The sequence below is a fragment of the Hemiscyllium ocellatum genome, chromosome 5 (genome assembly GCF_020745735.1).
Source record: "Hemiscyllium ocellatum isolate sHemOce1 chromosome 5, sHemOce1.pat.X.cur, whole genome shotgun sequence".
Classification (NCBI taxonomy): domain Eukaryota; kingdom Metazoa; phylum Chordata; class Chondrichthyes; order Orectolobiformes; family Hemiscylliidae; genus Hemiscyllium; species Hemiscyllium ocellatum.
Genome location: NC_083405.1, coordinates 136571773 through 136589120, shown reverse-complemented (window position 1 = coordinate 136589120; position 17348 = coordinate 136571773). Strand labels below are relative to the sequence as shown.

Sequence of the window (17348 nt, the reverse complement as noted above, 5' to 3'; positions counted from 1 at the left end):
TGCGGATTAATACTGATTCTTTCTTTTATATTTGCAGAGCTCTGTGAAAGGAGATAAGTCTTCAGGTACTGCTACACTTTTTTTTTTATACAGATAGTTAACTGCTGCCAGTTATTCAGCACATGTGAAAATAAGTTGTTCCAGAAAACAGTTGGCAGACTTGTATCAGCCCTGGCTCGAAGAGTAGCGCTCCTGCCCGCGAGTCAAAGATTGTGGATTCCGAATACACTCCAAAGATTTGATTAGCAAATCCACACTGAGATAGATCTAGTACTGACAGAGCACTGCACTATTTGTTGAAGCGTTTAACTGAATTCCTGTGCTCATAGGAGTTCCCATGTTCAATATAGAAAGAAAAGTAAGAGAGGTCTTGTGACCTGGCTAATATTTCTTCATCAAAGAAAATAAACGGTTATTTGCTCGTACACCACTTGAATCTTTTTAACAGATGCCTTGCCAAGACACTTTTTTTTTCCTGCATAGGTGATGCATTTTGTAAGGTCAAGCACAGGTGGGAATTATACAGAATGGCAGAACTCTTCAGAGAATTGATATGCAGAGGGATCTGGGTGTGCAGGTCCACAGATCGCTGAAGGTGGCGACGCAGGTAGATAAGATAGTTAACAAGGCCAGTGGCATGCTTCTCTTTGGAAAGGGGCCTTGAGTAATAAGGCTATGCAAGCCATGCTGCAGCTTTATGGAACTTTAGTTAGGCCACACTTGGAATAGTGTGTACAGTTCTGCTCACTATACTTTGTGAGCAGAACTGTAGATGCTTTGAGAAGATACAGCAAAGGTTTGCCAAGATGTTGCCTGGTATGGAGGATTTTAGCTATAAACAAAAACTGGATTAACTGGAATGCAGGAGATTGAGAGGAGACCTGATCGAAGTTTGTTGTGAATGGCATGGATAGAGTGGAAAGTTTTGAGGTTTTTCCCAGATGGAGCGGTCAATTACTAAGAGTCACAGGTGTGAGGGGGGAGGTTTTAAGAGGTGTGAGGCATATTTTTCCCACAAAGGCTGCTGAGAGCCTGGAACGTGCTGCTAGAGGAGGTGCTGGAGGTAGACACAATAGCAGTATTCAAGAAACCATTAGATGAATATATTAATAGGAACAGGATAGATGGATAAGAATCCTGTAAGTGAAGACAGTTTTAATATGGAAGGGCAAAATGTGGCAACGGAGGCCTGGAGGGCCGAAGGGCTTGATCCTGTGCCGTATTGTTCGTCATTCTTAATAATCAGGACAAAAGTAAGAATTTCAAATTTTAAACAATCATAACCATATGAACTGTTATGAGCCATTTGGGAAAGTGTGCTGATTCTCAAGCCCCACTACTGCTGGTGTATCCATAGAAGATAGTGTTCCAATCAAAACAAAGTTCCTGATTTCCCTGTCTGTGGGAATTAAAGTAGTCAAAATTTTGACAAGGTTCATGTAGTCAGAATAAAAATAAGTTTTTGTTAATAAAACCATAAGTAACCAGCTATGAGATACCAGCTTATGGATCTACTGTTAAAACTCTAACCCCTTATTAAAATCCCTCTGTTTCTGCTGGTGTCTTAAATCATGAAAACTGATACACAGTACCTGTTCGGTTCCTTTCCAGTTTCTTTGTTCTCCATTACTATTCCAACATAGTTTTTCAGCAGTCCAATGCCAACATTTGGCTCTTACCTGTCATATACCTAAAAATAACTCTTGCAGTCTTCTTTTATAGCTTACCCTCAGATTTCAACTTCTCTAACACCTCCCAAACCTTCTACTGCATTTTCTGCTGTGCCTGAAGTTAGTTTCCTGATCTTTTCTATAATCTGTGTCACTTATTCTGGAAACTTTAATCATCTCTGCTGAGGCCTTCCCTACAAACACCTGAACTTTTTTCCATAGTTTTCAATGCATCTGAAACCTGCACGGTTTAGTCAAAAGAAGACGTGAGACAGCAGGTAGGAAACTAGAGGCCAGTTAGCCTAACCTCGGTTGTTGGTATGATTTTGGAATCTATTAACCAGGATGAGATTGCGGAGTACTTGGAAGTGGATGGTAAAATAGGGCTTAGTCAGCACAGCTTTGCTCATGGGAGGTCATGTCCGACAGATCTGTTAGAATTCTTTGAGGTAACAAGTAAGTGAGACAAAGGAGAGCTAGTAGACATGATCTGTTTGAATTTCCAGAAGGTCTTTGACAAGGTGTCATAAAAGAGTATGCTAAATGAGGTAAGAGCCAGTGGTCTTGGGTCAAAGTGCTGGCATGGATAGACAATTAGCTGATTAACAGAAAGCAGAGAGTAGGAAGAAAGGGATCTTTTTCAGGAGGGCAACTGGTGACTAATGGTGTTCTGCAAAGGTCACTGTTCAGAACACAACTATTCACACTATGCATTAACAATCTGGATGAAAGAACTGGGGGGGCATTGTTGCTAAATTTGTAGATGACTCAAAGACCGGTGCAGGGCAGGTGGTTTGTGGATGTGGGGAGGCTGTAGAAAGACTTGGACAGGCTAGGAGAATGGACAAAGAACTGGCAGATGGAAACATTGTGGAAAAGTGAGTTAGGTACTTTAGTTGGAAGAATAGAGGTGTAGGTTATTTTCTAAATGGGGAAATTTGATGCACAAGGTGACTTGGGAGTCCTAATTCAGAATTCTAAGGTTAACCAGCAGGTTCATTTGTAGTTAGAAAGGCAAATGCAATGTCAGCATTCATTTCAAAAGGACTAGAATTCAAGAGCAAAGATGTCGTGCTCATGCTGTACAAGGCTCGGGTAGCCAGCATTTGGAATATTGTGAGCCGTCTAAGAAAGGATGTGCTGACATTGGATGGTGTACAGAAGACACAAGATCACAAGAATGATCCTGAGAATGATTTGACGCGAGTGGCTAAGGACTCTGGCTGTGTACCTGGAGTTTAGAATGATAAGGGGGCGATCTGATTGAAATTTACAGGATACAGAGAACCCCAGATAGAGGGGATATGGAGAAGATGTTTCCACTAGTAAGAGGCTAAGACCTGAAGGCGAAATCTGCATGAAACAGTGACCCATCAGAACTGAGATGAGGAATTTCTTTAGTCAGAGGGTGGCGAGTCTGTGGAATTCATTGTTACAGAAAGCAGTGGAAGTAGTCTAAGTGTATTTTAAGACTAAGGTAGATATGTTCTTGATAAGGGGATCAAGGGTTGTGGGGAGAAGTCAGGAGAATGGGGTTGAGAAACATATCAGCCATGACGAGGCAGACTGAATGGGCTAAATGGCCTAATTCTGCCCCTATGCCTTACAGTCTACGCTCACACAGACAAAAAAAAATTGGTTTTACGGGTGGAGTGTATGAAAGACCAGGAACGTGCAATTCAGTTGTGCCAGCCTGCAGGGTTCTCTGAGAGCCTTTTGCTTGTGAGGACCTTTTGTTCTTCCAACCTTTTTGGTTGGAAATTCAACTCTGATTAATTAAATGGCTTATCTGGTCTGTTTGTGGGATCTTGGCACCCATTTTGCATACATTACAATGGTGACTGTACTTCCAAAGTATTGTGTTGCCTGTGAGGTTAATTGAGTTAACCTACAATTATGTTAGGTATCCAAATTCTTTTCACCTTCTTTTCCTGAAGATTTAAAATGTGCTCTGTATTGACTTCTTAATATGAGCTGATGGCAGCTATTTGTCTCTAGGTGTTGACTGCTATATGAAGGGAAGGGGTGCGGGGAGAGCTGAGTATAGTGGTCATCACCAAAGAGAAGGTGCTTGGAAAACTCGATGGCCTGAAGATGGATAAATCACCTGGACCAGATGGGCTACACTGCAGAGTTCTAAGGGAGATAACTAAAGAGATAATGGAGGCAGTTAGTGGTGATGTTTCAGGGATCTCTAGAATCAGGGAGGGTCCCAGAGGACTGTAAAATTGGTCCCTTTAAAAAGGGAGTAAGGCAAAAGACAGAAAATTACAGACTGATTAGCCTAACCTTGGTTGTGGATAAGATCAGGGAATCCATTGTGTAGGATGAGATTTCTGAATACATGGAAGTGTATAGTAAAATAGGGCAGGGTCAACATGCTTTCAACAAAGTGAGGTCATGTCTGACAAATCTGCTAGAATTCTTTGGGGAAGTAAGGAGCAGGTTAGATCAAGGAGAGCCAATGGATGTTATCTACCTGGACTTCAAAAAGGCCTTTGACAAGGTGCTGCATAGGAGACTACTGAGTAAGATAAGAGTGCATGGTGTTTGAGGCTTGGCTGTCTGGCAGAAAGCAGAGTGGGGATAAAAGGATCCTTGTCAAAATGGCAGCTAGTGTCAAGTGACAAGGTTGTGTTGGGACCATAACTTTTCACTTTATACATGAACAATCTAGATGAAGGAACTGAGAGCATTCTGGCTTAGTTTGCAGGCAGTACATAAATAGGTAAAGGGACTGGTAGCATTGGGAGGCAGGAAGGCTGCAGAAGGATTTGAACAGGTTAGGAGAGTGAGCAAAGAAGTGGCAGATGGAGTACAACATGGGAAAGTGTGAGGTCATGCGCTTTGCTAGGTAGAATAGAGACATGTACTATGTTCTAAATGAGGAGGAAATTCATATGTCTGCAGTGCAAAGAAACTTGAGAGTTCTAGTCCAGGATTCTCTCAAGGTAAACTTGCAGGTTGAGTCGTTAGTTAGAAAGGCAAATATAATCATGACAGTTATTTTGAGAGGACCTGAATATAAAAGCAGGGATGTACTGAGGTTCTATAACTCTCTGGTCAGACCACATTTGGACTATAATGCATAGTTTTGGGCTCCATATCTCAGGACAGATGTAATGACCCTGGTGTGAATTCAGAGGAGGTTCATGAGAATGGTCCCGGGAGTGAAAAGCTCAATATATGAGAAGTGTTTGAGGACTCTGGATCTACACTTGATGGAGTTTAGAAGGATTGGGGGGGAAATCTAATTGAAAATTACAGAATACTGAATGGTCTGGACAGAGTAGATCTTGGGAATATGTTTGAAGAATTGATTGGAGAGACGAGGACCTGAGGGCACAGCCTTAGAGTAAGGGGAGACCTTTTAAAACTGAGATAAGGAGAAACTTCTTCAGCCAGGGTGGTGAATTAATTGAATTCATTGCTGCAGTTGGCTGTGGGGGCCAGGTCACTGAGTATATTTAAGACTGAGATAGATAGGTTCTTGAGGATCAAGGGTTAAGGGGAGAAAGCAGGAGAATGGGGTTGAGAAACCTCAGCCATGATTGAATGGTGGAGCAGACTCAATGGGCTGAATGGCCTAATTTATGCTCCAATGTCTTATGGTCTCTCGATTATCCGAAGGATGCGGACGGGGAGTATTTCGTTTGTTTAATTGATCCGGATAATCAAACTCAGGATAACATAGTTAGCCAAGCATTGAGACCATGCAATCTTGCTGGATAATCCTACATTCTGATATTTGAATGCCAGATAATCGAAATTCCTCTTATTGGACTAAATTGTATGTTCTAAAATTTTACTCGAATATCCTGTGTAGCTGTTTTATGTCACTTATGTCATCCGGGAAAGGTGAGACTAGTTTAGCAGAGGGTTTTCTCTGCCTTCCTGAAAATATCAAACAAAAAGGTGTTTGAACATGTAGCAGATATATGATGGAGGACTATTTAGAAACATTAGAAAGCAACTTGAGATGAAATAGCTGGCTTCTGACATAATTTAGGTAGATATGATTTAGTAAAAGAACAGGTAAAAGTGAGCTAGTTAGTGATTGTAAGCACAGCGATTCCTATTGGTGTTAGGGGGGAGGGGAAGAACAACTCTGGATAGAAAAAAAATGCCTGTGAGACTTAACTGTGCTACATCCTTAATGCTGGCACCTCATTTAGACATAAGCATCACCTCATGCCAGCTTAAAGATGGGTGATGCTGGACTCTCCAAGACGTACCATCAGTATTGACTGAAGCAGTCTTGGTGGGTGGACTGGTTGAATGGCATGAGACACCTAAGGGAAGAGAGAAAGCCTTTGTTCATAAGGGCTGCTATCTTCCAAATCCCTGTTGATCTTCAATTTGAAGGAGTTGATGTTCTTAAGGTTTTTACATTGCCCTAGTTTGACTTTCCAACTCACTGGCAACGTTAAAAATGTTCATGTGAATTGTCAGAAATTTGATGAAGATAGATCTGTGGACTTTGCCTGCGAATAGTTAAACCATGCACTGAGGGATGCATATTTCATCTTCAATTGGTATGAAAAATTATCAAAGGGATTATACTTTTTTGATGAATGTCTCTTGTGTAGAGGTTAAAGGTCGGAAAGAGAAGCTGGAGCAGATGGCATCTTTTTCACTCTTTGGAAATGTCATGTCCATAGCTAGTGTCCAGCTTGCAGGCTCCAAGCGGGATGCACTTCTCCTCAGCTTCAAGGATGCCAAGGTAAGCCGACATGAGTGTGTATGTGTGGTGTTCTTCTATTCCAAAAGAAATGGGTATGGTCTAATAATTCAGGCCATTCCAGTTAATTAGGAAGTGCTATTTTTCTCATGCAATCAGTTGAAATTTTGAAGACAGGGATTGGTGAGTTTTGTTGAGTAGGTGTATTTTGAAGGAATCAAAGTTGGGTGAATGGAGATAATGTATAAATTAGCCATGATCAAATGGAATAGTGAAATATACTCTAGTGTTACAACATGGGGCAAACCCTCCTGCTTAATTTGAAACCAGCAACACATAAGATTTATCAACTTTCAGTAATCTGTAAAACGTCGAATGGCCAAGAGCTTTGTAAAGTAAAAATGAACAACTTTATTCCTCAAAGTATAATGGAGAATAATTAACAACTATTTACAATTCCTTCCTCTAACCTATCTTTTACCTTCCCTCCTATAATACTAGTCTGATAAAACTCCCAATTAAGATTTCCAGAAAAATCCAAATTTTAAAACCAGCCAGCGGTCGAATCTTCTCTTTACCTTCATTGTAGATTGGCTCTCCATGTCAGTGTTGAGGCTTTTCTCTGTTCAAACTCCTCCAGACAGGTACCTCTGAGTTCTGACTAGCAGTCTGTAGATGTTGGTCTGGTGGCAGTTCTCCTAACTGTTCAAATTTTACCTGGTCTTATACCCCCAAAGCATTGGATTGTGTCTTTGGTTTTTAAGATTGTCAATATATTCAATTCAAATTTGATTGGAATTTGATGTTTTTTGGGGTATAATTTAAACTGAATGGACTAATTCGAATCTGTTTTGTCATTTCCAGGCAACTAGCTACCCCAGTGGCTAGAGCACATGTTACATTGTGCCTTATTGAAAACACTTGGTGCTGTCACTGCTAGCTTTACTCTTACAAGTATAGTACACCCACATCTTCATAACACTAGGGAATGGATAAATTCCTCCTGTTCCTTTGACATTTCTCATACTTTAATACTTCGTAATGGAGACTTGTCTTTTTTTTCTTATTTATTGCTTGGTAATTTTACAATATCCAGAGTGGAGGGTAGAGAAGGGCCATTCTCTCATAAGCATATATTTTCTAAATGGAAATCCAGTTAATGAAATAGCTTGAACTATTTGTAACAATTTGTTTGGATTTAGGCTTTATGTCAGGTACCTAAAAATCCAAGGGATGTATGAATGGAGTCAATTTGAAATTACGTTCTGGTCCTTTGTGTCCAGAGCCGCACTGTGGTTGCTACACTTTCCAAAAACACGTGCTCTTGACAGTTAATATATTCTTCAGATCACAGTGCCGAATGATGTGCAGATGGTTTTGTCGTCTTAAAGATGCCCTGGTGCTGCAGGGTTTGAATTTTTTTTAAACCACCTGTCTTTTCTTTGTTTTAAGCTGTCTGTGGTTGAGTATGACCCAGGAACCCATGACCTGAAAACCCTCTCACTGCATTACTTTGAGGAACCTGAACTGAAGGTAGGATCTCAGTTATGAGAGTATCCAAATGTTTATGATAAGTGTGTTTGTGACACAGCAGATTGAGATCTTTAGCCCTATAACCCCATTGTGTTTTCGTTGTAGATTGTAATGACTTCCTTTCCTCTTTGATTTGGAAAGTAAAGTGGCTATGTTTCTTGTACCATTAAAGGTTTTGGGAGATATTTTTGAAATCAAGGGCTAGTAGTTAGGCAAGCAGGAAGAGTAAGGATTGAGCATGGAAAAGAATGCCACGACTCTTCCACTTCTGGAAGTGGAGGAGGGAATAGTTCCGTTTTGATTTCAGTACTTGAATGCCAATAAGCAGAGGATTAGCATGCAAAACCTAACTGAGGCATTTAGATGATTAAAAAGTGAGGTTAGATAATATTTATTCTCTTGGGAGATCTAGACAAGGAGTCATCACATCATTGATCTAGCAGTTCAGGATGACGTCAGAAAGTGTTTCTTGTCAGATTAGTGGAAATTTGGAACTCCTTCTCCTCTCTCAGCTGTTGAGTCTGGAAGTCAACTGGAACTTTTGCAACTAGGGTTAATGGATATTTAATATAGAAGTGGACCATTTGGGCCCAGCTAACCTATGCTTTTCCTTATACTTTGCAGAAGCTTCCCCCCAGCCGACTAAATGTGTTTCTTTTTGTATATCTTTTTGATGTTATTTGACTCAACCACTGCTTTTTTAAACTTTCTGCGTAAAGAAGATTCCTCTGACTTTCTTGTTGAATTTCTAAAATAACTTCCATTATTTTCTGCTTCTTTCTTGACAGGATGGTTTTGTGCAAAATGTTCACATTCCTCTGGTTCGCGTGGACCCGGATGGACGCTGTGCAGTGATGCTGATCTATGGAACACAGCTAGTAGTCCTGCCTTTCCGAAGGGACACCTTAAGTGATGAACAAGATGGAGTAATGGGGGAAGGGTAAGTTATAATTGAAAGAGAAAATAAGTGTACTTATGCATATTTAAAGTTCTTCTGTCAATTTCTATTTGTTTCTTCTTTTTTTGTTCGTATTGTTATGAAGGCATTGACATCTTGTCTGTGGGGGTTTTAACTAATACTTTTCAATGAAAATCAGATCCAAGTGGCAGTTTTTAACTTTATCAATTCTTGAGGATGTATAATCACTTCCAAACCATGCATTACTCATGATACTTGTTGTGGTGAGCCACTGTTTTTACAAATGAGTTTGAGTTTGATTCACTGTCATATTTACTGAGGTACAGTGAACAGTGTTTTGCATGCTATACAGGTAGATCATACCACACAAGTACATCAGGGTAGCAGAACAGAGTGCAGGATATAATATTACAACCACAGAGAAGGCGCAGAGAGTGAGAGAGAGAGATCAGTTTAACTATTCTCTGAAATGTTAACAGGTAAACATTAGACCAGTAAGGACAAACTGAAAGCTTGAATATTAACTGTCAGTTGTTATCTAACAATGGCAAAATCTCTAACAATCATTTGCCAACCAGTCAACATACTCTTCTACAGTAGGGAAATGTTGTTCTGCTTTACCTTGCATGCATCAAGATATCCAAAGCATCTCAAGATGGAAAGCCTTGACAAAATGTTACTTCCAGTAGTACTCCTGTTCTATATGGCCTAGTGTGTTGGTAAGGACATGATTGAGCCAGAAGGGTTTTAAAAAATATTCTGGTGTTGAACTGCTGTGATGAAATTTCAACTTATGTCTCTAGAACATGCCTCCTATTATTAGTCCAGTACCATAACCATGCTACCATCTAGTATTTTGTGCAGACGTTTGGTTCATGAACAATGGCAGTTTGCCTAGGTGCTGACAAGAAGTAAATAGTCAACAATTTAACAAAGACCGGGATGGAATTTATCAAGAGACAAGACTTTGGAGTCTGTAGCTCTATCTGTAGGCTGGTAAATGCACTACTTTAATTGAACTGCAATTAGGCCATATTTTTAATTACAAAATCAAAATTAAACATGATTAGAAAGAAGTTCTCAGAGGATTGGGTAGTGAGTCAGGAATATTAAGCTTGGCTTTTAAAAAATTCAAAGAAGAAAAGATTGAAAAGGGGAATAAATGTTCATAAATTCGAATTGTAATATGATAGAAATTTTATGGCACAGATAGGCCACATAGCCCATCTGTGCAAGCTGAAAAACAAGTCACTTGGCCTAATCCCATTTTTTCCTAATTAACCTGTTGCCCTGCAGGTTATGGCACCTGAGATGCATATCTAGAAACATTTCATGCATTGAAGTTTTCTGCCATTAATATTCTTTTCAGAGAGCTGCAGGCCCCACCAGCGTCTGGGTGAAAATGTTTTTCTCATCTCTCTCCCAACCGTTCTACCAATCACTTTAGCTCTATGCCCCTTGTCACTGGCTTCTCTGCTAAGGTAAATAGATCTTTCCAACCAGTTTTGTCCAGGTCCCTCATAATTCTGGACATCTCAATCAAATCTTCTATTCACACCCACTTCTATAAGGAGAGCAGCTTCAGTCTAAAAGTTTCCAACCTGGGCAATATTCTTGCAAATCTCTTTGGTGCAATTGTATCCTTTCCATAATGTGGTAGCTAGAACTGTGCTCAGTACTCCAGTGTGGCCCAGCTAATGACTATATTGCTTGGTATTGCCTCCGGCTCTTATATTCTATGTAAAGGGGGATGGTTAGCTCATTTGGTGGTTGTGCAATGCAGAATGATACCAACTGTGTGGATTCAATTCTGTCACCTGCTGAGGTTACCCTGAGGTGAGGTGAACCTCTGGTTAAACTCCACCACCAGTTGTCCCTCTAATAAGGGAGCATCTCTATGGTCTGGTAAGACTTTGCAGTTTTTCTAGAAAGGGAAAGATTCCATATGCATTATTAAACACGTAATGGTCTGTCCATGCTACCTTCAAGAATCTGGGAATGAATATTTCTCACTTCCTCTGTACCTTTTGGCATTCTCCCATTAATTATATATTCTTTTACTGGGTTAGACCTGCCCAAATGCACCACCTTGCTCTTCTCCAAGTTGAATTCAATTCGCCATTCTTTTTCTTTTTAATTTTTAAAATGTTTTTTATTTTTTATTTTTTTAATATTTTTATTGAAAATTTAACATTTTTACAAGTTTACAAATAAAAAAACCCAAGTATAAACATTGATTTACAATTAAATCTTAAATAAATAATAAATCATTCCTGATGAAGGGCTTATGCTCGAAACGTCGAATTCTCTATTCCTGAGATGCTGCCTAACCTGCTGTGCTTTGACCAGCAACACATTTGCAGCTGTGATCTCCAGCATCTGCAGACCTCATTTTTTACTCACTTAAATAAATAATAACCAAAATTTACCAAACAGAAAAAAAAATACCGAGAAGAAAAAAACACAAAACTCAACTAACTACTAATCTAACCTACAACTAACCAGAGTGTATAATTAAGTCTGTTACATTATTCAAAGAAGAAAAAAAAACGACAGATAACACAGAAATTGGGTAGTGAGATACATGCTTGAAATGTATTAACATCAAATCGTAACAAAGCCCGTATTTGTGTGGGATTCCTCTCCCAAGGGGCCCCGGACCAGCCAGGTTCACCATCTCATTTAAATAAAAGCCCTTGTTAGGATGACCGAAATATCTGTATTTATGTAATTCAAGAAGGGCTGCCATATTTTATGGAGTAATGCGGTCTTTTGGTGCACCATGTTTGTGAGGAAGTCAAGGGGAATACATTCCATAATTAATCTGTGCCAATTTGAAAGTTCAGGGGGGCCCTCAGCCACCCAGTTTACCAACATATTTTTCCTTGCACAGAAAGAGAGAATAGAAAATAATCTCTTCCCGTGCAGATCCAGGGAGGGTAAGTTCGAAAAGCCCAAAAGGAGAGACACAGGGTCCACTCTAATTTCCTTCCTAAGACTTCTGTCGGAGCACTTGCTACTTTAGTCCATTATCTACTGATCTTATGACAGGTCCATAAGCAATGTACAAGAGTGCCCACCTCTATTTTACATTTGGGACACATTGAAGATACTCCTGCCATAAAGTTTGCCAATCGGTTTGGTGCTATATGGGCCCTATGAAGTATCAAGGAGAAAGTGAGGACTGCAGATGCTGGAGATCAGAGCTGAAAATGTGTTGCTGGAAAAGCGCAGCAGGTCAGGCAGCATCGGAGGAACAGGAGAATCGACGTTTTGGGCATAAGCCTGAAGAAGGGCTTATGCCCTATGAAGTATCTTCAACTGAATGGCCTGAGTTCTGTTGCAGATGGTGATTCTTCTGGCATTTTCCCAAATGTCATTCCACGTTTCTGTAGAGATTTCCAGTTCCAAATCCTGATCCCATATTTTAAGCAGATTGTCCATATCTCCCGATACTTCATAATGTAATAACTGATAAATAATGCTGACAGAAGATTACCCCCACTGGCCATAGCACTCTACGTTCTCGATCTGATTATAAAAACTATCTAATAACGTAGTCTCCTTCTGTATGTAATCTCGAATTTGGAAGTATCGAAAGAGGTCTCCATTAGGTAATCCAAATTTCTGAAGCGACTGTTCAAAAGACATCAGGACCCCTTCTTTAAATAGATCCCCTAAACAGGAGATACCCCCGGATCTCCAGAGTTTGTAAGTGGAATCTGTAAGCCCTGGTTGAAATCCCCATGCTCCCACTATCGGAGCATAGCGGGATGTTACCCTCATTTTGTCGCATTATATTCCAAGCTTTAATGTGTTTAGTATTATAGGATTTTTACATTGATCCGTGATGATCATTCCTGAAGAAGGGCTTATGCCCGAAACGTCGATTCTCCTGCTCCTCGGATGCTGCCTGGCCTGCTGTGTTTTTCCAGCACCACATTTTTCAACTCAGTTGCCTGATTGCATCAAGTATTTCTTGGATTGTTAGGGGAACAATCAAGACCGATATCTGTTCCAGCGTTAGGTCCGGAAAGGTCAGGTTTTTAAAAAAATGACTGCATCCTCCTAGTGCTGTCTTTGCAATCCTGCGGTTTATATAAATCGGGACAAAATTTTCTAAAGATTGCATTTAGTCCTTTTATGATCATGAGTCAGAGCACCTGTATTTTCCTTGATAGACGTGATAGTTTGAGGGGCCGCCTGTTTCTTTGCGAGAAATGCTAAGTATCTACCAGGTTTATCGCCAAATTCACATAACCTTTGTTTTGCAAATAATATTTCCCTCTTCGCCGTTTGGGTAAGTGTGGTGTTTAGAGCTGTCCTGAGGGCCGTAATCCTTTGCAATTTGATAATAGAAGGTCTGTCAGCGTATGCTGTTTTAGCCGCTTTTAAGCGAGCTTCAAGCAGACTCTGTTGTTCTCCCTTCAATTTGTTTCTGGTCGCTGAGTATAAAATTATCAAACCTCGCGCGTAAGCTTTGATGGTCTCCCACATCATTGACGAGTTGCTAGCCGTACCTAAATTAATTTCTAAAAAAGTTTTAAATTCTTGAGAGAAGAACTTTACAAATTTACTATTTTTCATCAGGAAGGGGTCCATACGACGATGCCGGGGGATGTCTCATTGTTCCTCGCCTTGATTTACATATATACAGCAACATGATCGGAAATTGCTATACTGTCTGTTTTACAGGATGATATGGAATTTTTAAATATCGAGGGGGCAAAAAACTTATCAATTCTGGTATGACATTTATGTGGATTGGAGTAAAAAGAAAAATCTCTGCCTTGTGGATGAAGGCATCTCCATATATCTACTAGTCCTAATTCTTTGTTCAAATCCACCAATTGTCTAGATCTGGGAGATACCCCTGCAGTACTCTTGGGAATCCTATTTCCGGATCCATAATACAATTATAGGGGGAGATTTTAATTGTATGATGGGTACCAAGAGCCATCAATTTTGAGAAGGCTTCCTTAATAAATTTAAAAGGATGTGCAGGGGGGCAATACAAATTTAAGATCCCATATTATAAGGGCTTTAATCAGAATATATCGTCCAGATTCGTCTTTTATCTGATTTAGGATTTGAAAGGGAAATTCTTCCAAATAAGAATAACAACTCCCCTACTTTTTGAGCTGAAGGAAGAAAGAAAGGCCTGATCAAATCCACCCTGTCGTAATTTCAAGTGTTCTTTATCCTATATATGTGTCTCCTGTAGGAGAGCTATATCAACCCTTTCTTTCTTGAGGTTTGATAATATTTTCTTCCTTTTTGACTGGTGAATTACTCCCCTTGACATTCCAGGTGCACCACTCACCGACCGATCAACCATAATCCTCCGGGCAAATCCGAGACCCCTCGGGAGGGGAAACCCTATCCAGAACATCCCAAGCATAGAGCATGTAAAGTTTGCAAAAATAAAGGCTCTTTAATACACTCTTATCAATATAATGAAAAACTATTTCTAAATTTAAAAAAAACTTATTTAAATGGAGATTTTCCCTTGTTCCCAGGGGATATCACTTCCCTTCCAAAAGTCCATCATATCCTCTCCCAACAAGTGCCCCACCCATGACTCAGGTGCCCCCTGATAGGATGAAGAAAATTCAAATATACTACAGAGCTAGAGTTAACAGTGAGCACCTTACTTCCCCCACCCACCCACACCAACACCTTTGGTAATGTTAATACCATGTATAAAAACATATATAACTATAAAATTACAGCCTCAACAAGTAATAATTAAATATAATAATATAAAATAACTGGAAAACAACCCCGCTCCTAAAGACAGAAATAAAATAGTATAAGATAACCGTCTCCCCCCAGCAACATTAACTAGACCCCCCGGCCTATGTATATTTAAAAAAAAAAGCGGGAGAAAATCGCCAAGTAGAGAACGTGACGGCACTGTTCACTTCAATTGACAAAACCCTAGCCAGAGAAACAATAGCCAACCTACTGGACATACATAACAGAACACAGGAGGCCGAACCTATCAACAAGGACGGCATACTTAAACTACTGGACCTGTGCCTCACCACACACTTTACATTCAACAATCAGATATACGAACAAATCAACGGAACACCCATGGGATCACCAATCTCGGGACTCATAGCAGAGGCAGTTATGCAAAGGTTAGAACATACAGCCATACCACAAATCCAACCCAAACTCTGGATCAGATATGTTGATGACACCTTTGTAATCATCAAAAACACAGATATAGAAAAAACACACCGAATCATCAACGCCACACTCACAGGAATCCGATTCACACGAGAAGAGGAAAAGGATAGCCAACTCTCATTCCTAGATGTGTTAGTAGAGAGAACACCCAACGGAGAATTCACCACAAGGGTACACAGGAAACCAACACACACAGACCAAGTCTTAAACTATGAAAGTAACCACCCCAACACACACAAACGAAGCTGCATCAGGACACTATTCAAAAGGGCCACAACACACTGCAGTACACCAGAACTGCGAAAAGAGGAACATCTATACAAGGTATTCGCCAAAAACGGATACCCACGCAACTTTATCATCAGATGCCTAAGAGATAGACCGAGGAACGAGGACATACCACAACCAAAAGGACTAGCCACTCTACCATACGTCAGGAGCGTCTCAGAACTGACAGCCAGACTACTGCGACCCTTAGGACTCCTAACAGCACACAAGCCAACATCCACGCTCAGACAACAACTCACTAGAACAAAGGACCCAATACCCAGCATGAGCCAAACTAACGTAGTTTACAAAATACCGTGCAAGGACTGCACAAAACACTATATAGGACAAACAGGAAGACAGCTAACAATCCGCATCCATGAACATCAGCTAGCCACAAAACGACACGACCAGCTATCTCTAGTAGCCATACACTCAGACAACCAGCAACATGAATTTGACTGGGAAAACACCACTATCATAGGACAAGCCAGACGGAGAACAGCCAGAGAATTCCTAGAAGCACGGCATTCATCCCCAAACTCCGTCAACAGACACATTGACCTGGACACCATATACAAACCACTACAGCTGAAACTGACACCCGGAAACGGCAAGAACAAACCAATATAAATACCGGAAGAAACATCAAAGCAGCGCTTCACACGAGGCTCCAACAGCACTGATGATGTTCCCTAGCCAGGGAACGACATGTTTGCAGCAAAAACTTCCAGCTCGGCGAGCAGAACCACAACAACAGAGAACAAATAAATAAATCCTCCTCCCCACCCCTGAAGATGATAAACAGTAAGGTTTAAAAAAAAAGGGATTAATATAAAAAAAGGGGGATATAAACTGGAGTGGGGGGGAGAGCTAAACAACATCAATTAATTCTTACAATTTATCTAAGAGTCCAAAAATTCCTTGGCCTTTTCCGGCGATCCGAAGTTATATATGGATCCTTCATGGTTAAAGCGTAGCGTCGCTGGGTAGCGCAAGGAGTACTGAATATTTAAGTCCCTTAAACACTTCTTCGCTTCCTCAACCGCCTTCCTCTTTCGGACCAGAGCTGGGGAAAAGTCCTGGAATAACATAATCTTGGATCCTTTATAAATCATGGTTTGGGGATCTTTCCCAAGATTTCTGGAAGCTTCTAAGAGAATCTGCCTCTCCTTATAGCTCTGCAGCTGGAACAGGACCAGGCGGGGGCGCTGGTTTGAGCCGGGCCTGCATATTGCAACCCTGTAGGCCCATTCTACCCTTAACTGGCCTGATCCAGCCTCCAGATTTAAAAGCTGTGGAAGCCACTATTCAAGAAACGCTGTAAGCTGGCTTTCCTCTTCCCGTTCAGGAAGGCCCAGAGAACTCTAGGCTCCTTTCCCTGTAGTCATTTTTACAGGAAATTAAATTGTTTAAATTCAGTATTGAGAATTGACATAGTCAATGTGATTCTCTAAGGTCCGGACTCGCAGTACAAGAGTCAGGACCCGATCCACAGCCAATTCTGCTATAATTTCGGAGGTCGCAGCTTTTAGCTCTGCCCCTCCGACTTGGTGCCCAATTCCCTTGATGTCTCGGTCGTGCGTTTGTAGCGCAGCCGAGAGTGAGTCCCATTGGCTCCGGGACTCTTCGATGAAGGCATCAATCTTCGCAATCAGTTTAGAGATTATTTCCATGAGGCCCGCCGCCATAGGTAAGTGCCCCGGGCGGCTGCGGACGCTTCTGCTGCAGCTGGAGAGCGTGGGGGAGGGATTCCTGCCTGCTGAGAACTCCAGGCTCCCTTCCCTTTAGTCATTTTTACAGGAGATTAAATTGTTTAAATTCAGTATTGAGCCACTGATTAGATTAAGCAAAAACTATTTTAAATGATTTGGTGAGTGTGGTGGAGGTGCGTGGGTCACTTTGCCCAAGTCTTGGGAGGAGCACTATAGACTCAGATTTGCTGGGTCGCCACCATCTTGGATCCCCCATTCGCCACTCTTAAGCCCATCTGACCAATCCAATCATATCTTCCTGCAGTGCACAATTTCTCTATTGACTATTGATCACACAGCAAGTTTTTGTGTTGTCTGCAAAGTTC

General features: G+C 40.9%; 1 protein-coding gene across 2 annotated transcripts in view; it reads left to right on the top strand.

Annotated features, from left to right (window-relative positions):
- The window catches only part of cpsf1 (cleavage and polyadenylation specific factor 1), a 167762-nt gene that overhangs the window by 11033 nt on the left and 139381 nt on the right, over positions 1 to 17348 (top strand). For both annotated transcript variants that reach the window (XM_060825237.1, XM_060825236.1), the window contains exons 3-6: positions 38 to 65; positions 6260 to 6393; positions 7804 to 7884; positions 8673 to 8824. In XM_060825237.1, coding sequence (XP_060681220.1) covers positions 38 to 65; positions 6260 to 6393; positions 7804 to 7884; positions 8673 to 8824 — 395 coding nt within the window. The remainder of the gene's footprint in view (positions 1 to 37; positions 66 to 6259; positions 6394 to 7803; positions 7885 to 8672; positions 8825 to 17348) is intronic.